This window comes from Pleurodeles waltl, chromosome 12 (assembly GCF_031143425.1).
Source record: "Pleurodeles waltl isolate 20211129_DDA chromosome 12, aPleWal1.hap1.20221129, whole genome shotgun sequence".
NCBI lineage: Eukaryota > Metazoa > Chordata > Amphibia > Caudata > Salamandridae > Pleurodeles > Pleurodeles waltl.
Window position 1 is genome coordinate 91,471,794 of NC_090451.1, and position 21,664 is coordinate 91,493,457.

The following is a 21,664-nucleotide window of genomic DNA, read 5'->3' on the forward strand; positions in this document are numbered from 1 at the left end:
TTGGAATTGGATGAGCATCTGTCTTGGTGACAGAATTGAGCTCTCTGTAGTCCACACAAAACCTCATCTCTTTCTTTCCATCTTTGGTGTGAGGTTTGGGGACTAAGACCACTGGGCTAGCCCAGGGGCTGTCAGAGCGCTCAATTACTCCCAATTCCAGCATCTTGTGGACTTCCACCTTGATGCTTTCCTTAACATGGTCAGATTGTCTAAAGATTTTGTTCTTGACAGGCATGCTGTCTCCTGTGTCCACATCATGGGTACACAGGTGTGTCTGACCAGGGGTTAAGGAGAAGAGTTCAGGAAACTGTTGTAGGACTCTCCTACAATCAGCTTGCTGTTGGCCAGAGAGGGTGTCTGAGTAGATCACTCCATCTACTGTGCCATCTTTTGGGTCTGATGACAGAAGATCAGGGAGAGGTTCACTCTCTGCCTCCTGATCCTCATCTGTTACCATCAACAGATTGACATCAGCCCTGTCGTGGAAGAGCTTAAGGCGGTTTACATGGATCACCCTCTTGGGGCTCCTGCTTGTGCCCAGGTCCACCAGGTAGGTGACCTGACTCTTCCTTTCTAGTACTGGGTAAGGGCCACTCCATTTGTCCTGGAGTGCCCTGGGAGCCACAGGCTCCAGAACCCAGACTTTCTGCCCTGGTTGGAACTCAACCAGTGCAGCCTTTTGGTCATACCAAAACTTCTGGAGCTGTTGGCTGGCCTCAAGGTTTTTGGTTGCCTTTTCCATGTACTCTGCCATTCTAGAGCGAAGGCCAAGTACATAGTCCACTATGTCCTGTTTAGGCTCATGGAGAGGTCTCTCCCAGCCTTCTTTAACAAGGGCAAGTGGTCCCCTTACAGGATGACCAAACAGAAGTTCAAAGGGTGAGAATCCTACTCCCTTCTGTGGCACCTCTCTGTAAGCGAAAAGCAGACATGGCAAGAGGACATCCCATCTCCTTTTGAGCTTTTCTGGGAGCCCCATTGTAAAGAAATGGCTCCCTGTTGCAGTTACCCCCCACTTTTTGCCTGATACTGATGCTGACTTGACTGAGAAGTGTGCTGGGACCCTGCTAACCAGGCCCCAGCACCAGTGTTCTTTCACCTAAAATGTACCATTGTTTCCACAATTGGCACACCCTGGCATCCAGATAAGTCCCTTGTAACTGGTACCTCTGGTACCAAGGGCCCTGATGCCAGGGAAGGTCTCTAAGGGCTGTAGCATGTATTATGCCACCCTAGAGACCCCTCACTCAGCACAGACACACTGCTTACAAGCCTGTGTGTGCTGGTGAGAACAAAATGAGTAAGTCGACATGGCACTCCCCTCAGGGTGCCATGCCAGCCTCTCACTGCCTATGCAGTATAGGTAAGACACCCCTCTAGCAGGCCTTACAGCCCTAAGGCAGGGTGCACTATACCATAGGTGAGGGTACCAGTGCATGAGCACTGTGCCCCTACAGTGTCTAAGCAAAACCTTAGACATTGTAAGTGCAGGGTAGCCATAAGAGTATATGGTCTGGGAGTCTGTTTTACACGAACTCCACAGCACCATAATGGCTACACTGAAAACTGGGAAGTTTGGTATCAAACTTCTCAGCACAATAAATGCACACTGATGCCAGTGTACATTTTATTGTAAAATACACCACAGAGGGCACCTTAGAGGTGCCCCCTGAAACTTAACCGACTGTCTGTGTAGGCTGACTAGTTCCAGCAGCCTGCCACACCAGAGACATGTTGCTGGCCCCATGGGGAGAGTGCCTTTGTCACTCTGAGGCCAGTAACAAAGCCTGCACTGGGTGGAGATGCTAACACCTCCCCCAGGCAGGAGCTGTGACACCTGGCGGTGAGCCTCAAAGGCTCACCCCTTTGTCACAGCCCAGCAGGGCACTCCAGCTTAGTGGAGTTGCCCGCCCCCTCCGGCCACGGCCCCCACTTTTGGCGGCAAGGCTGGAGGGAACAAAGAAAGCAACAAGGAGGAGTCACTGGCCAGTCAGGACAGCCCCTAAGGTGTCCTGAGCTGAGGTGACTCTGACTTTTAGAAATCCTCCATCTTGCAGATGGAGGATTCCCCCAATAGGGTTAGGATTGTGACCCCCTCCCCTTGGGAGGAGGCACAAAGAGGGTGTACCCACCCTCAGGGCTAGTAGCCATTGGCTACTGACCCCCCAGACCTAAACACGCCCTTAAAATTAGTATTTAAGGGCTACCCTGAACCCTAGAAAATTAGATTCCTGCAACTACAAGAAGAAGGACTGCCTAGCTGAAAACCCCCTGCAGCGGAAGACCAGAAGACGACAACTGCCTTGGCTCCAGAAACTCACCGGCCTGTCTCCTGCCTTCCAAAGATCCTGCTCCAGCGACGCCTTCCAAAGGGACCAGCGACCTCGACATCCTCTGAGGACTGCCCCTGCTTCGAAAAGACAAGAAACTCCCGAGGACAGCGGACCTGCTCCAAGAAAAGCTGCAACTTTGTTTCCAGCAGCTTTAAAGAACCCTGCAAGCTCCCCGCAAGAAGCGTGAGACTTGCAACACTGCACCCGGCGACCCCGACTCGGCTGGTGGAGATCCGACACCTCAGGAGGGACCCCAGGACTACTCTAAGACTGTGAGTACAAAAACCTGTCCCCCCTGAGCCCCCACAGCGCCGCCTGCAGAGGGAATCCCGAGGCTTCCCCTGACCGCGACTCTTTGAACCTAAAGTCCCGACGCCTGGGAGAGACCCTGCACCCGCAGCCCCCAGGACCTGAAGGACCGGACTTTCACCGGAGAAGTGACCCCCAGGAGTCCCTCTCCCTTGCCCAAGTGGAGGTTTCCCCGAGGAACCCCCCCCCTTGCCTGCCTGCAGCGCTGAAGAGATCCCGAGATCTCTCATAGACTAACATTGCAAACCTGACGCTTGTTTCTACACTGCACCCGGCCGCCCCCGCGCTGCTGAGGGTGAAATTTCTGTGTGGACTTGTGTCCCCCCCGGTGCCCTACAAAACCCCCCTGGTCTGCCCTCCGAAGACGCGGGTACTTACCTGCAAGCAGACCGGAACCGGGGCACCCCCTTCTCTCCATTCTAGCCTATGTGTTTTGGGCACCACTTTGAACTCTGCACCTGACCGGCCCCGAGCTGCTGGTGTGGTGACTTTGGGGTTGCCCTGAACCCCCAACGGTGGGCTACCTTGGACCAAGAACTAAGCCCTGTAAGTGTCTTACTTACCTGGTTAACCTAACAAATACTTACCTCCCCTAGGAACTGTGAAAATTGCACTGTGTCCACTTTTAAAACAGCTATTTGTGAATAACTTGAAAAGTATACATGCAATTTTGATGATTTGAAGTTCCTAAAGTACTTACCTGCAATACCTTTCGAATGAGATATTACATGTAGAATTTGAACCTGTGGTTCTTAAAATAAACTAAGAAAAGATATTTTTCTATATAAAAACCTATTGGCTGGATTTGTCTCTGAGTGTGTGTACCTCATTTAATGTCTATGTGTATGTACAACAAATGCTTAACACTACTCCTTGGATAAGCCTACTGCTCGACCACACTACCACAAAATAGAGCATTAGTATTATCTATTTTTACCACTATTTTACCTCTAAGGGGAACCCTTGGACTCTGTGCATGCTATTCCTTACTTTGAAATAGCACATACAGAGCCAACTTCCTACATTGGTGGATCAGCGGTGGGGTACAAGACTTTGCATTTGCTGGACTACTCAGCCAATACCTGATCACACGACAAATTCCAAAATTGTCATTAGAAATTCATTTTTGCAATTTGAAATTTTTCTAAATTCTTAAAAGTCCTGCTAGGGCCTTGTGTGTTAAGTCCCTGTTTAGCATTTTCTTTTAGAGTTTAAAAGTTTGTTAAAAGTTTGAAATTAGATTCTAGAAACAGTGTTAGATTCTTTAAAAAGTCTTCCAACTTTTAGCAAAATAATGTCTGATACAGAGATGAATGTGGTGGAACTCGACACCACACCTTACCTCCATCTTAAGATGAGGGAGCTAAGGTCTCTCTGTAATATCAAAAAAATAACCATTGGCTCCAGACCTACCAAAATTCAGCTCCAGGAGCTGTTGGCAGAGTTTGAAAAAGCCAACCCCTCTGATGATGACATCACAGAGGAAGAAATTAGTGACTTGGAGGCCAATGTCCCTCCTCCAGTCCTAAATAGGGAGAACAGGACCCCTCAAGTCCTGTCTCCAACTGTGTTAGTCAGAAATGGTGAGTCCCTCACAGGAGGGTCCCACATTTCTGAAATCACTGAGGATGCTCTCAGTGAAGATGACCCCCTGTTAGCCAGGATGGTCAAAAGATTGGCTTTGGAAAAGCAGCTCCTAGCCATAGAAAGGGAAAGAAAAGAGATGGGCCTAGGTCCCATCGATGGTGGCAGCAACTTAAATAGGGTCAGAGATTCTCCTGACATCCTAAAAATCCCCAAAGGGATTGTAACAAAATATGAAGATGGTGATGACATCACCAAATGGTTCACAGCTTTTCAGAGGGCTTGTGTAACCAGAAAAGTAAACAGATCTCACTGGGGTGCTCTCCTTTGGGAAATGTTCACTGGAAAGTGTAGGGATAGACTCCTCACACTCTCTGGAAAAGATGCAGAATCTTATGACCTCATGAAGGGTACCCTGATTGAGGGCTTTGGATTCTCCACTGAGGAGTATAGAATTAGATTCAGGGGGGCTCAAAAATCCTCGAGCCGGACCTGGGTTGACTTTGTAGACTACTCAGTAAAAACACTAGATGGTTGGTTAACTGGAAATGAAGTGTGTGACTATGTTGGGCTTTATAATTTGTTTATGAAAGAACACATTTTAAGTAACTGCTTCAATGAAAAGTTGCATCAGTATCTGGTAGACCTAGGTCCAATTTCTCCCCAAGAATTGGGAAAGAAGGCAGACCACTGGGTCAAGACTAGGGTAACCAAAACTTCCACTGGGGGTGACCAAAAGAAAGGGGTTACAAAAACTCCCCAGGAGAAAGTGGGTGACACTAGAAACAAAGAAAAAGAGTCCTCGTAGGCCCCCAAAAACCAGAACAGGTGGGTGGGCCCCAAGACACAACCCAAAACAAAGGTGGGTACCAGGGTAAGAACTGGGATGCCACTAAGGCATGGTGCCACAACTGTAAACAGTCTGGGCACCACACCAAGGACACTTCTTGTCCCAAAAACAAACCCCAGAACAAGATTCCAGGGGTAACCAGTGTAGCCATGGGAGATGACTCCTCAGATGAGGAGGTCTTCATAGCCTTCAACTGGAAACAGGGCCCAACAGGTGAGTTGGAGATTCCAGAGGGAAGTAGACACTTCCACCACCTACTGGTGAATGGAATCCCAACCACTGCCCTGAGAGACACTTGTGCCAGTCACACTATTGTGCATGACAGGCTGGTGCTCTCAAACCAGTACATCCCAGGTGAGACTGCCAGGGTAAGAGTTAGCCTAGACAGGGTCACTAAGAGGCCTGTGGCTTTAGTACCCATAGAAGTGGGTGGTACTCTTAGCTGGAGAAGGGTAGTAGTCAGTACAGACCTCCCCCTTGATTGTCTCCTTGGAAATGACTACCCAGAGGTTAGTCAGAGCCCAAGAGAGGAACTGGTCCAGTGCCAGTCCTCTCCCAAGGATTCTGGAAGTCCTGCCTCTGCAGTAAATGCAAGTAGGCCCCAGAAGAAAAAGAAAAGGAAACAGAGTAGGAAAGGTGGACAACCTTTAGCCAAGGTTCCAGCAAGCCAAGGAGATTCTGCTCCAGTAGGGGAGAACTCCAAAAATGGCTCTGATAAAGTCCAACCTGACCCACAAGAAGTCCTGGCTAGTCAGGCAACTGTTAAGCCTGAGTGGGTGGCTCCTCAGCTAACAGAAGAAAGAGTGGAAGAAGGGTGTTTACTACAAGATGTGGTGACCCCCCACTCTAATACAGCAGACAGGCACCCTGAACCCAAAGAAGCCTGTAACTTAGCCCCTTCCCTTGTAGGTGAAGAGCTAAAGGTGTGGTTCTGGGCACTGACAGCTGTCAGTGGCCTCTGCTGGGTGTTAGCCTTTATGGCTGCACTATCCTTGGCCTGGTGGTCTGACCCCATGCCAAATAACAAGTTAGGCCCCCTGACCCTGTTGGTCATGGTGGGGTTACTCCAGCTCTGGGTAACCTCTTTGGGTAAGCTAGGGGTGACCCTGGCTAAGATAAGATTAGCAGAGGTGGATACCTCTGACCTCAAAATAGAGAGAATGGGTAAAGACATAAAAAGCACAGACAAGAGGCAGTTCAGACTAGGTCCTATCACTGTGGAAGTGGGTCAGTTCCCCAGAGGGAATGACCTGAACAGGAGGATGTAAGGCAGAGTAGGCCCTGCAACAAACCAGCCATTTCCTCTACTCTTCCTCGCCTGACAGACTAGGAAGACTCTTCCAGCGCTGGCTGAGTCTCCTGGCCTGTGGGCTGGGGGGGGCTTGTGTAAAGAAATGGCTCCCTGTTGCAGTTACCCCCCACTTTTTGCCTGATACTGATGCTGACTTGACTGAGAAGTGTGCTGGGACCCTGCTAACCAGGCCCCAGCACCAGTGTTCTTTCACCTAAAATGTACCATTGTTTCCACAATTGGCACACCCTGGCATCCAGATAAGTCCCTTGTAACTGGTACCTCTGGTACCAAGGGCCCTGATGCCAGGGAAGGTCTCTAAGGGCTGTAGCATGTATTATGCCACCCTAGAGACCCCTCACTCAGCACAGACACACTGCTTACAAGCCTGTGTGTGCTGGTGAGAACAAAATGAGTAAGTCGACATGGCACTCCCCTCAGGGTGCCATGCCAGCCTCTCACTGCCTATGCAGTATAGGTAAGACACCCCTCTAGCAGGCCTTACAGCCCTAAGGCAGGGTGCACTATACCATAGGTGAGGGTACCAGTGCATGAGCACTGTGCCCCTACAGTGTCTAAGCAAAACCTTAGACATTGTAAGTGCAGGGTAGCCATAAGAGTATATGGTCTGGGAGTCTGTTTTACACGAACTCCACAGCACCATAATGGCTACACTGAAAACTGGGAAGTTTGGTATCAAACTTCTCAGCACAATAAATGCACACTGATGCCAGTGTACATTTTATTGTAAAATACACCACAGAGGGCACCTTAGAGGTGCCCCCTGAAACTTAACCGACTGTCTGTGTAGGCTGACTAGTTCCAGCAGCCTGCCACACCAGAGACATGTTGCTGGCCCCATGGGGAGAGTGCCTTTGTCACTCTGAGGCCAGTAACAAAGCCTGCACTGGGTGGAGATGCTAACACCTCCCCCAGGCAGGAGCTGTGACACCTGGCGGTGAGCCTCAAAGGCTCACCCCTTTGTCACAGCCCAGCAGGGCACTCCAGCTTAGTGGAGTTGCCCGCCCCCTCCGGCCACGGCCCCCACTTTTGGCGGCAAGGCTGGAGGGAACAAAGAAAGCAACAAGGAGGAGTCACTGGCCAGTCAGGACAGCCCCTAAGGTGTCCTGAGCTGAGGTGACTCTGACTTTTAGAAATCCTCCATCTTGCAGATGGAGGATTCCCCCAATAGGGTTAGGATTGTGACCCCCTCCCCTTGGGAGGAGGCACAAAGAGGGTGTACCCACCCTCAGGGCTAGTAGCCATTGGCTACTGACCCCCCAGACCTAAACACGCCCTTAAAATTAGTATTTAAGGGCTACCCTGAACCCTAGAAAATTAGATTCCTGCAACTACAAGAAGAAGGACTGCCTAGCTGAAAACCCCCTGCAGCGGAAGACCAGAAGACGACAACTGCCTTGGCTCCAGAAACTCACCGGCCTGTCTCCTGCCTTCCAAAGATCCTGCTCCAGCGACGCCTTCCAAAGGGACCAGCGACCTCGACATCCTCCGAGGACTGCCCCTGCTTCGAAAAGACAAGAAACTCCCGAGGACAGCGGACCTGCTCCAAGAAAAGCTGCAACTTTGTTTCCAGCAGCTTTAAAGAACCCTGCAAGCTCCCCGCAAGAAGCGTGAGACTTGCAACACTGCACCCGGCGACCCCGACTCGGCTGGTGGAGATCCGACACCTCAGGAGGGACCCCAGGACTACTCTAAGACTGTGAGTACAAAAACCTGTCCCCCCTGAGCCCCCACAGCGCCGCCTGCAGAGGGAATCCCGAGGCTTCCCCTGACCGCGACTCTTTGAACCTAAAGTCCCGACGCCTGGGAGAGACCCTGCACCCGCAGCCCCCAGGACCTGAAGGACCGGACTTTCACCGGAGAAGTGACCCCCAGGAGTCCCTCTCCCTTGCCCAAGTGGAGGTTTCCCCGAGGAACCCCCCCCCTTGCCTGCCTGCAGCGCTGAAGAGATCCCGAGATCTCTCATAGACTAACATTGCAAACCTGACGCTTGTTTCTACACTGCACCCGGCCGCCCCCGCGCTGCTGAGGGTGAAATTTCTGTGTGGACTTGTGTCCCCCCCGGTGCCCTACAAAACCCCCCTGGTCTGCCCTCCGAAGACGCGGGTACTTACCTGCAAGCAGACCGGAACCGGGGCACCCCCTTCTCTCCATTCTAGCCTATGTGTTTTGGGCACCACTTTGAACTCTGCACCTGACCGGCCCCGAGCTGCTGGTGTGGTGACTTTGGGGTTGCCCTGAACCCCCAACGGTGGGCTACCTTGGACCAAGAACTAAGCCCTGTAAGTGTCTTACTTACCTGGTTAACCTAACAAACACTTACCTCCCCTAGGAACTGTGAAAATTGCACTGTGTCCACTTTTAAAACAGCTATTTGTGAATAACTTGAAAAGTATACATGCAATTTTGATGATTTGAAGTTCCTAAAGTACTTACCTGCAATACCTTTCGAATGAGATATTACATGTAGAATTTGAACCTGTGGTTCTTAAAATAAACTAAGAAAAGATATTTTTCTATATAAAAACCTATTGGCTGGATTTGTCTCTGAGTGTGTGTACCTCATTTAATGTCTATGTGTATGTACAACAAATGCTTAACACTACTCCTTGGATAAGCCTACTGCTCGACCACACTACCACAAAATAGAGCATTAGTATTATCTATTTTTACCACTATTTTACCTCTAAGGGGAACCCTTGGACTCTGTGCATGCTATTCCTTACTTTGAAATAGCACATACAGAGCCAACTTCCTACACCCATGATCATGCCTTTTAATGTCTTGTTGAATCTCTCAACCAAGCCATTAGTTTGTGGATGGTATGGTGTAGTGAATTTATAAGTCACTCCACACTCATTCCACATGTGCTTTAGGTATGCTGACATGAAGTTGGTACCTCTGTCAGACACCACCTCCTTAGGGAAACCCACTCTGGTAAAGATACCAATGAGGGCCTTGGCTACTGCAGGGGCAGTAGTCGACCTAAGGGGAATAGCTTCAGGATACCTGGTAGCATGATCCACTACTACCAGGATATACATATTTCCTGAGGCTGTGGGAGGTTCCAGTGGACCAACTATGTCCACACCCACTCTTTCAAAGGGGACCCCCACCACTGGAAGTGGAATGAGGGGGGCCTTTGGATGCCCACCTGTCTTACCACTGGCTTGACAGGTGGGGCAGGAGAGGCAAAACTCCTTAACCATGTTGGACATATTGGGCCAGTAGAAGTGGTTGACTAACCTCTCCCACGTCTTGGTTTGTCCCAAATGTCCAGCAAGGGGAATGTCATGGGCCAATGTTAGGATGAACTTCCTGAACAGCTGAGGCACTACCACTCTCCTAGTGGCACCAGGTTTGGGGTCTCTGGCCTCAGTGTACAGGAGCCCATCTTCCCAATAGACCCTATGCGTTCCATTTTTCTTGCCTTTGGACTCTTCAGCAGCTTGCTGCCTAAGGCCTTCAAAAGAGGGACAGGTTTCTTGTCCCTTACACAGCTCCTCCCTTGAGGGTCCCCCTGGGCCTAAGAGCTCAACCTGATAAGGTTCAAGCTCCAAAGGCTCAGTTCCCTCAGAGGGCAGAACTTCTTCCTGAGAAGAGAGGTTCCCTTTCTTTTGCTGTCTTGCAGTTGGTTTCCCAACTGACTTTCCTTTCCTCTTGGTAGGCTGGGCCATTCTTCCAGACTCCAGCTCTACTTGTTCACCCTGTGCCTTGCATTGTGCTCTTGTTTTCACACACACCAGTTCAGGGATACCCAGCATTGCTGCATGGGTTTTTAGTTCTACCTCAGCCCATGCTGAGGACTCCAGGTCATTTCCAAGCAGACAGTCCACTGGGATATTTGAGGAGACCACCACCTGTTTCAGGCCATTGACCCCTCCCCATTCTAAAGTAACCATTGCCATGGGATGTACTTTTCTCTGATTGTCAGCGTTGGTGACTGTGTAAGTTTTTCCAGTCAGGTATTGGCCAGGGGAAACCAGTTTCTCTGTCACCATGGTGACACTGGCACCTGTATCCCTCAGGCCCTCTATTCTAGTCCCATTAATTAAGAGTTGCTGTCTGTATTTTTGCATGTTAGGCGGCCAGACAGCTAGTGTGGCTAAATCCACCCCACCCTCAGAAACTAGAGTAGCTTCAGTGTGGACCCTGATTTGCTCTGGGCACACTGTTGATCCCACTTGGAGACTAGCCATACCAGTGTTACCTGGATGGGAGTTTGGAGTGGAACCTTTCTTGGGACAGGCCTTGTCTCCAGTTTGGTGTCCATGCTGTTTACAGCTATGACACCAGGCCTTTTTGGGATCAAAGTTTTTACCCTTGTACCCATTGTTTTGTGAAGAGGCTCTGGGCCCACCCTCCTGTGCAGGTTTTTGGGGGCCTGTAGAAGACTCTTTACTATTTTTAGTTTTGGTTGTCTCATCACCCTTCCCCTGGGGATTCTTTGTGACCCCTTTCTTTTGGTCACCCCCTGTTGAAGTCTTGGACACCCTTGTCTTGACCCAATGGTCCGCCTTCTTTCCCAATTCTTGGGGAGAAATTGGTCCTAGGTCTACCAGATGCTGATGCAGTTTATCATTGAAACAATTACTTAACAGGTGTTCTTTCACAAATAAATTGTACAGCCCATCATAATTACTTACACCACTGCCTTGAATCCAACCATCTAGTGTTTTCACTGAGTAGTCAACAAAGTCAACCCAGGTCTGGCTCGAGGATTTTTGAGCCCCCCTGAACCTAATCCTGTACTCCTCAGTGGAGAATCCAAAGCCCTCAATCAGGGTACCCTTCATGAGGTCATAAGATTCTGCATCTTTTCCAGAGAGTGTGAGGAGTCTATCCCTACACTTTCCAGTGAACATTTCCCAAAGGAGAGCACCCCAGTGAGATCTGTTCACTTTTCTGGTTACACAAGCCCTCTCAAAAGCTGTGAACCACTTGGTGATGTCATCACCATCTTCAAATTTTGTCACAATCCCTTTGGGGATTTTTAACATGTCAGGAGAATCTCTGACCCTATTTATATTGCTGCCACCATTGATGGGTCCTAGGCCCATCTCTTGTCTTTCCCTTTCTATGGCTAGGAGCTGTCTCTCTAAAGCCAATCTTTTGGCCATCCTGGCTAACAGGAGGTCATCTTCACTGAGAGCATCCTCAGTGATTTCAGAAATGTGGGACCCTCCTGTGAGGGACTCACTATTTCTGACTAACACAGTTGGAGACAGGACTTGAGGGGTCCTGTTCTCCCTATTTAGGACTGGAGGAGGGACATTGGCCTCCAAGTCACTAATTTCTTCCTCTGTGATGTCATCATCAGAGGGGTTGGCTTTTTCAAACTCTGCCAACAGCTCCTGGAGCTGAATTTTGGTAGGTCTGGAGCCAATGGTTATTTTTTTGATATTACAGAGAGACCTTAGCTCCCTCATCTTAAGATGGAGGTAAGGTGTGGTGTCGAGTTCCACCACATTCATCTCTGTATCAGACATTATTTTGCTAAGAGTTGGAAGACTTTTTAAAGAATCTAAAACTGTTTCTAGAATCTAATTTCAAACTTTTAACAAACTTTTAAACTCTAAAAGACAATGCTAAACAGGGACTTAACACACAAGGCCCTAGCAGGACTTTTTAAGAATTTAGAAAAATTTCAAATTGCAAAAATGAATTTCTAATGACAATTTTGGAATTTGTCGTGTGATCAGGTATTGGCTGAGTAGTCCAGCAAATGCAAAGTCTTGTACCCCACCGCTGATCCACCAATGTAGGAAGTTGGCTCTGTATGTGCTATTTCAAAGTAAGGAATAGCATGCACAGAGTCCAAGGGTTCCCCTTAGAGGTAAGATAGTGGCAAAAAGAGATAATACTAATGCTCTATTTTGTGGTAGTGTGGTCGAGCAGTAGGCTTATCCAAGGAGTAGTGTTAAGCATTTGTTGTACATACACATAGACAATAAATGAGGTACACACACTCAGAAACAAATCCAGCCAATAGGTTTTTATATAGAAAAATATCTTTTCTTAGTTTATTTTAAGAACCACAGGTTCAAATTCTACATGTAATATCTCATTCGAAAGGTATTGCAGGTAAGTACTTTAGGAACTTCAAATCATCAAAATTGCATGTATACTTTTCAAGTTATTGACAAATAGCTGTTTTAAAAGTGGACACAGTGCAATTTTCACAGTTCCTAGGGGAGGTAAGTATTTGTTAGGTTAACCAGGTAAGTAAGACACTTACAGGGCTCAGTTCTTGGTCCAAGGTAGCCCACCGTTGGGGGTTCAGAGCAACCCCAAAGTCACCACACCAGCAGCTCAGGGCCGGTCAGGTGCAGAGTTCAAAGTGGTGCCCAAAACACATAGGCTAGAATGGAGAGAAGGGGGTGCCCCGGTTCCGGTCTGCTGGCAGGTAAGTACCCGCGTCTTCGGAGGGCAGACCAGGGGGGTTTTGTAGGGCACCGGGGGGGGACACAAGCCCACACAGAAATTTCACCCTCAGCAGCGCGGGGGCGGCCGGGTGCAGTGTAGGAACAGGCGTCGGGTTCGCAATGTTAGTCTATGAGAGATCTCGGGATCTCTTCAGCGCTGCAGGCAGGCAAGGGGGGACGTCCTCGGGGAAACCTCCACTTGGGTAAGGGAGAGGGACTCCTGGGGGTCACTTCTCCAGTGAAAGTCCGGTCCTTCAGGTCCTGGGGGCTGCGGGTGCAGGATCTCTCCCAGGCGTCGGGACTTTAGGTTCAAAGAGTCGCGGTCAGGGGAAGCCTCGGGATTCCCTCTGCAGGCGGCGCTGTGGGGGCTCAGGGGGGACAGGTCTTGGTACTCACAGTATCAGAGTAGTCCTGGGGTCCCTCCTGAGGTGTTGGATCGCCACCAGCCGAGTCGGGGTCGCCGGGTGCAGTGTTGCAAGTCTCACGCTTCTTGCGGGGAGCTTGCAGGGTTCTTTAAAACTGCTGGAAACAAAGTTGCAGCTTTTCTTGGAGCAGGTCCGCTGTCCTCGGGAGTTTCTTGTCTTTTCGAAGCAGGGGCAGTCCTCAGAGGATGTCGAGGTCGCTGGTCCCTTTGGAAGGCGTCGCTGGAGCAGGATCTTTGGAAGGCAGGAGACAGGCCGGTGAGTTTCTGGAGCCAAGGCAGTTGTCGTCTTCTGGTCTTCCGCTGCAGGGGTTTTCAGCTGGGCAGTCCTTCTTCTTGTAGTTGCAGGAATCTAATTTTCTAGGGTTCAGGGTAGCCCTTAAATACTAAATTTAAGGGCGTGTTTAGGTCTGGGGGGTTAGTAGCCAATGGCTACTAGCCCTGAGGGTGGGTACACCCTCTTTGTGCCTCCTCCCAAGGGGAGGGGGTCACAATCCTAACCCTATTGGGGGAATCCTCCATCTGCAAGATGGAGGATTTCTAAAAGTTAGAGTCACTTCAGCTCAGGACACCTTAGGGGCTGTCCTGACTGGTCAGTGACTCCTCCTTGTTTTTCTCATTATCTTCTCCGGCCTTGCCGCCAAAAGTGGGGCCTGGCCGGAGGGGGCGGGCAACTCCACTAGCTGGAGTGTCCTGCTGGGTTGGCACAAAGGAGGTGAGCCTTTGAGGCTCACCGCCAGGTGTGACAATTCCTGCCTGGGGGAGGTGTTAGCATCTCCACCCAGTGCAGGCTTTGTTACTGGCCTCAGAGTGACAAAGGCACTCTCCCCATGGGGCCAGCAACATGTCTCGGTTTGTGGCAGGCTGCTAAAACTAGTCAGCCTACACAGATAGTCGGTTAAGTTTCAGGGGGCACCTCTAAGGTGCCCTCTGTGGTGTATTTTACAATAAAATGTACACTGGCATCAGTGTGCATTTATTGTGCTGAGAAGTTTGATACCAAACTTCCCAGTTTTCAGTGTAGCCATTATGGTGCTGTGGAGTTCGTGTTTGACAGACTCCCAGACCATATACTCTTATGGCTACCCTGCACTTACAATGTCTAAGGTTTTGTTTAGACACTGTAGGGGTACCATGCTCATGCACTGGTACCCTCACCTATGGTATAGTGCACCCTGCCTTAGGGCTGTAAGGCCTGCTAGAGGGGTGGCTTACCTATACTGCATAGGCAGTGAGAGGCTGGCATGGCACCCTGAGGGGAGTGCCATGTCGACTTACTCCTTTTGTCCTCACTAGCACACACAAGCTGGCAAGCAGTGTGTCTGTGCTGAGTGAGAGGTCTCCAGGGTGGCATAAGACATGCTGCAGCCCTTAGAGACCTTCCTTGGCATCAGTGCCCTTGGTACTAGAAGTACCAGTTACAAGGGACTTATCTGGATGCCAGGGTCTGCCAATTGTGGATACAAAAGTACAGGTTAGGGAAAGAACACTGGTGCTGGGGCCTGGTTAGCAGGCCTCAGCACACTTTCAATTGTAAACATAGCATCAGCAAAGGCAAAAAGTCAGGGGGCAACCATGCCAAGGAGGCATTTCCTTACACTAATGAACTGTGTCCTTTGTGTAATCGAACTCTTAATCAATTGAGCATTGTAATTGCTTATGTCCTGATTTAATGGGTCCACAGAGGAAACCTTTTCGGCCTCATGTCTTACTTACGTTTTTGGATTATATATTATTATTCTGTTTTGCTATTGTAATTGTATTCTGTTTTCTTAATTTAAGGCATTATATTCTAAATAAATGACTTTAATCTATACAACCACACCATTAGTAGATAGTTCCACGACAACAAGAAGAGCAGTTGGTATGGAACAGGCGTATCCACACTGAACAGGCGTGGGATATAAAAAGATGCCATCACCCTCAGGCAGAACTTGTCTTGCTCAGATATGAACATTTAAATACATGCAACTTAAACACGCATTAGAGAAAAGGGAAAAAAAGGTACAACAGCCCCGGAGGACTCGTCACTGCAGGGCATTAATGGATAACAACCATAAAGAACTGGAAACCCTGGAGGCACACAGGAAGGTGGAAGTTGGCACACAGGAAGGTGGAGGATGGCACACTGAGAGGTGGTGGTTGCGATACTGACAGGTGGAGTTGGGCACACTAAGAGGTGGAGGTTGGCACAGTGAGAGGTGGAGGTTGGCACACTAAGAGGTGGAGGTTGGCACAGTGAGAGGTGGAGGTTGGCACACTAAGAGGTGGAGGGTGGCACAGTGAGAGGTGGTGGTTGCCATACTGATAGGTGGAGGTTGGCACACTAAGAGGTAGAGTTTGGCACACTGAGAGGTGGAGGTTGGCACACTAAGAAGTAGAGGTTGGCACACTGAGAGGTGGAGGTTGGTACTCTAAGATGTGGAGGTTGGCACACTAAGAGGTGGAGGTTGGCACACTAAGAGGTGGACGGTAGCAAACTGAGAGGCAGAGGTTGCCATACTGACAGGGGGAGTTTGGCACACTAAGAACTGGAGGTTTGCACACTTGAGAGGTGGAAGTTGGACCACTGAGTGGTGGAGGGTGGCACATTGAGAGGTGGAGGTTGGCACACTTAGAGGTGGTGGGTGGCAAACTGAGAGGCAGAGGTTGCCATACTGACAGGGGGAGTTTGGCACACTAAGAACTGGAGGTTGGCACACTTGAGAGGTGGAAGTTGGCACACTGAGTGGTGGAGGTTGGCACACTGACAGATGGAGGTTGCCATACTGACAGGTGGAGTTTGGGACACTGACAGGTGGAGTTTAACACACTAAGAGGTGGAGGTTGGCACACTAAGAGGTGGAGGGTGACACACTGAGAGGTGGAGGTTGCCATACTGACAGGTGGAGTTTGCACACTAAGAGGTGGAGGCTGCCATACTGTAGAAGTGAGCATTGGAGGAACTGTATGGATACCAGGGATGTCTCAGTGACCTTAGGATTCTGCTTGGTACAAACCAAATCCTTCGTAAAATATAATATGCATGGTCCAAGTGCATAGGTTCAGGCCCCTGGACCACAGAGTGCCCTCCTCTGATGCCCAACTGTGTAGAGTGTAAACTATCCATCAATGGAGCCTTTCTACTCTGCGAATCAGTGCCACTTACTTTGGCATGTAGGCAACCTGTCAATCATTTAGGACCACAATTGTATTCTGTAGGAATAATATGTTGCACTGTGATTTGGAAGGAGGTGGACAATTTCTCTCTCTGATCCTTTTCACCTACTGATTTGCAGAGTGCCAACCCAGAAACCCATTTTTTACCTTAAGAATTGCTGTATTGCAGTCGTGAGAGCCCCTGAATGTCCACTGGCAGTCTTTAGGTTCACAGAAAAGGTTTCATACACCAGCCCCATAGTTCTTTGAACGGGAAACAGAGGAGGGGACGCCTGCCCTTGTACATAGTGTTGCCATAGATTCTATTGCCCTTTTTGCAGTTGTCATGTATCTGATCTCTTAATCTGAGCGTCCTTTTCGACTCTTAGTGCACGTCTGGGATTCACTATCCACCGTTTTCTCCTTTCAGACGTGGATGAATGCCAAGCAATTCCTGGACTCTGCCAGGGAGGCAACTGCATCAATACCGTTGGCTCCTACGAGTGCAAGTGCCCCGCCGGCCACAAGCAAAGCGAGACCTCCCAAAAATGTGAAGGTAAGAGACCCAGCGTGGGCCCAGGTCAAGATTTATCCAATGTCCTCTCTTCGGAGAGCATCTCTTTATTCCGTTTGCTCTGGTGAGCACGTCAGGCACTTGGGAAATAGGAGGAAACTGACACTGTGGAATCAATATGTAAATAGAGAAAAATATGGGAGTGCCTATAGAACTACATGTCCGGGTTCATCGAAACAGTAATGGAGGGCGCTAAAGAAAATACTCGGGGCACAGCAAATAATTTATTCCTGCACAGGGAGAGAGAGGAAGCACGTTTTTTTCTTCTGAGTTTTTTTTGTGTCAGCTTCCTGTAAATTACGATCATCACAAGTACAAGCAAATAAGTCTTAAATCAGAGAAGGAAGAAGATAAAATTACTTGATGTTCAATTTCAATGTATTTGCTTTAATAAAAGATGCAATCCTTTGCTCACACAGGTGACACGCGTCATTATAGGCCCACTCCTCATCAATGACACAAGTCCAAGAGGTGCTAATTTCAGGCTTTTTTGCTGTTCTACCCTGAAAATACTGTATATTTGTTTTTTGTTATTTTTTATATGTACAGGGGCATTGGTTAAAGATTAACAATGTGTAATGGGGGCATTTTAACATTAAATGATCATCCACTCCCACAAAAAGATGATCTCATCTAGGTTATCAAGCAATTTCCTACCTCTTTAGATAGTCCGAACAGAAACAATATGGGAGTGTGGCATAACAACAACATGGGACAATGGTATAGAAGCAATATGGGGGGGGGCAGTATAGAAGCTGTGTGGGAGCGACGTAAAGAAGCAATATGGGAATGCGGGTTAGAAACAATATGGCTGTATTTCATAGAAACAATATGGACTTGCATCTTAGAAACCACAGGGCAGTGTATGGCTGAGATGATATAGAAATACATCAAGGAGCCATATGGCAATGAGTCATCGGAACAATATGAGAGTGAGTCATGGAATCCATATAAAAGTGACTCAGAGAAAAAAAAAGAGGAGTGATTCTTACAATCATAAAGGAAGTGAGTCATAAAACAATAAGTGAGTCTGTAATGCAAGTAATCCTCAAGAGTATGGAGGAAATAATCTAGGAGTGCCTTCTCTAAAAGGCTGTTGAAGACAGACGAGGAAGATGTCAGACAAGAAGGAAATACCCGATGGGGCTGAAGGAGGAAGTTAGAGATATACAGTGAGTCAACTCTTTAATGGCTATTCCTTTGAACCTTGAAGCATATGGAAGCCCAATGAAGCAGATTTTTGTTTTCATATCAGTCCTGATGAAATGATGACACACCAATCATAGCCAAACATACGGGAGTGGGATGGGTTGTTCAGGTCAGCACTCGCTGCTGAGACCTCTAACCTATTGTTTATGGCTTTTGCCTATTTCAGACCCATTGTATCCTATGATTCTTATGGAGTCGCTCAAATGAGTCTCTTTGAGTTAAGTAAATCAACATCTGCTCTTTACAAAATAGGTTAATTAGTAATATATGTCAGTAAAACAAGTAATCCAAGTGTTACAAATTTGGTGTTAAGATGATATGAAAGTCTTGTGAGTGCTCAAGAGTAGGTTAAAATTCATACATGTGACATTTGAAACACTGGATTCCTCATCCGCATTCCGATCACAGTGTGTGTTTCCAAGACTGATGGCCTCATTCCGAGGCTGGCGGGTCTAGGACCGCCAGCCTTGCGGTGGCGGTTGGACCACCACACTCCAGGCGGTTCTACTGCCAAATTACAAGCTCGATGGGCAAACCTGCCTAAAGACAGCCGTCCCCGCCAGGAATATGGTTCCCAACATGGTGATGGCGGTTGGGGTTGTAACCAGCCAGGGCGGTGCTGAACTTAGTGCTGCCTGGCTATTTACAACCCACTTTCTGCCAGCCTTGGGGTCTCCATCATGAAAAGGTTGGTGGAAAGCCAGTGCTGGTGACCATAGTAGGGGCCCCTTCACTGCCCATGCCCATGGCAGGGCAGGGACCCCCCTGCCAAGCACCGTCCGAGGACAGTGCGCATTCCGAGGGTGCTAGAATGCTAGAAAATTAGCTTTGGCTTCCTTAAAAGTGCAGAGGCCAATATTCTAGCAATGTTCCAACCTGTCAGCCATGCGGGAACGCATATTGCAATGTTCCCGCCGGTCAGCCTGGATGGAACATTGCAATACATTCAGGGGGGAATGCCACCAGCTATGGCGGCGGCGTCCTCCCCGTGGCTTTGGCGGTCCTGTGGTGGGACCGCCAAAGCCATAATGAGGGCCTGAGTCAATACGTTTATGGGAGTGTCCAGTGGTTGCCAACATATGTTTTTGGTCCTGAACAGCAGAAAGTAGGGCCATGTGGAAACTGAGGTACAACTTTTGGATCTCCCGTGTATCCCACCTAGATCATTCATCCCTTTAACATGGATTGTTAATTGGTAGAAATATTACAGAATACATGTTGAAAATACCCATGCATTATGGGTAAAAATCCTTTCATATAGTGAGAAACTATCATGCTTTGTCCACTTAAACAATTTCATGTCAATTTGGAGTGGGCACGGACTCGAGCTGGTGCAGTCGATTGCATCTTATTTCAGCATCATCGGTTTGAATAGTGTTAGACACTGACTCATGTCGGCGTACCTATTCATGGACTCTAAGGTCTTCTTCAGGGCAGGAGTACACAGTTTGCACAGCAGTACAGAAAGCAAAGCTAATACTACCTTGGTCTAGCATTCTTCCCAGTGCGAAGGGATGGAGGGCTGATAAAAGCAGATGTGCACCTCTGGCGATGAGCAGCTCAAACAGAAAGCGTTTGTTGTAAGTACTCTGTAATTACCCTACCTTTTAGCGGAGCTTCTCAATTAACCAGATGATTGCTTGTGCATATCAAAGACTCTTATTGTGTTGCAGAAACCAATAGCAAGATAGCTTCGGGCAAGACATTCAGTAACCTGGTGCTGGGAATTGATATTCTACATAATGCAGGCATGTTACTGGTAATTTGATCACAGCTGTGGAATTTAGGTAACCAGACCAGAATGTTTTATGGCTCTTGTATTAAAGGGATAAAGTTCTTCTTGCTGTGTGACTCTATGGCTTTTTATATGTAGCTCTAATCACCAGCAATAGACATTATATGTGCCTTTTTAACACGGTTTGACTGGTTTTTGAGACTTTCACATGATGCTATGGAGTATGGTCTTACAAAGATGTGGTTTGCATACGTCTTTGCCTGACAAAGCCATGTTATGTTATTCCGGCCGTGATAACGTGAAATGTTCAGACAGGTGTAGCAGAATCACGCTGCAAAACGTGTCTGTTTTTTGAACTTGCAAGAATCAAAGAATATTTGATTTGAAGATCACATAATTTGAGAAAAAAAAAAACTTATAGAAAGTTTAAGATTTGAGCTTCCTTCAAGTTTAGTTTCAATTTATACTTGTAAAATGTTCAGGGAGTTTGCAGTGTCCATACAGGAATGCACCAAGCTCTGGGCTGATACACCTGTAACAAATATGTAGTAATACATGTTGAATGTGACAGTGATGGTGTCTTAATATTCAGATATTGAGCACCAGCTATTTTAACATTATGATATGTAACAGACATGAAGGCTAATTGACAAAAAGATCATCCAGTCTCACCTTCTGCATTTTGCAACTCTTCACTTCAAACAATCAATCAATCAAATAATTTCTTAAGCGCACTACTCACCCGTTAGGGTCTCAAGGTGCTAGGGGGGGTTGCCGGTTACTGCTCAAAATGCCATGTTTTAAGGTGCTTTCTGAAGGTTAGGAGGTCCTGGGTCTTGCGTAGGTTGGTGGGGAGGGAGTTATCTGCCGCCGGAGGTGGTGCGTTGGATGCGGGGGACTGTAGCGAGGGCGAGGTCGGCGGAGCGGAGCTGTCAAATTGGTATGTGGAAGTTTACTCGTTCGTTGAGGTAGGCCGGTCCAGTGTCACGGAGGGCTTCACTTAGTGTTTTTACCACAAATTCACATATTAAGCAGTAGATATGTTGAAGCAAACATTCACTAAACATTTTAACTGTTCCAAACAACAGCTTAGATCGTTGTCAGACTCACTGGTATTACTGTGCTCAACCACTCCTGAGAGCCATCACTCTCAAAGAGTACTCAACCACTTCAAAGGCCAAACCGACCCAAACCTGCCGAAATCCACTTTTGAAACATGTTTGAGAGATGTATGTCACGCTGCAGGTATTTATTGACCTTGACCAATACGCCTGGCTTGTCTGACATGAAGCAAAGGTCTAGGTTGACGAAAGCAGCTGAGGTTCTTTGTGGAATTGTTGGTCCCATTGCGAGATGAGCCCAGGTGTTCCCACACACAGGATTCCTGGGTGAAGAAACACACCAGAGAAAAATCATTACGGCTCTATCCAGCCACCACCCAACCCTTTCTAACAACATGTGGTAAGGATGCACCTCTTTCCTCATCAACCCCGAAGTCTCCAGTGAAATCTTGCCCCCTGCCACTCCGCTACAAAGACGCTCCCTGGACCCCCACCCATCACTAGATCAGAGACGCTAGTAAATGTAAGCAGAACAGTCCTCAGATTCAATTAAAACATGGGGAGAAGGACTCATAATTCTGGTTCTCATAGGTTATTCCTCATTCCGTTGACTAAAACTCAATGTAGTTTGATATAAGTGAGGAGATACCACCCAGAATTTGTAAATCAGGCCCAAGTATCATCGCAACTCAAATCTTAGGGTAGGCGGTAAA

The 21,664-nt window shown here is 48.2% G+C and overlaps 1 protein-coding gene across 1 annotated transcript in view; it reads left to right on the forward strand.

The window, feature by feature from the left end:
* The window catches only part of LOC138267693 (fibrillin-2-like), a 367,800-nt gene that overhangs the window by 125,572 nt on the left and 220,564 nt on the right, over positions 1–21,664 (forward strand). The window contains exon 7 of the mRNA XM_069216842.1: positions 16,803–16,928. Within this exon, the coding sequence (XP_069072943.1) occupies positions 16,803–16,928 (126 nt within the window). The remainder of the gene's footprint in view (positions 1–16,802; positions 16,929–21,664) is intronic.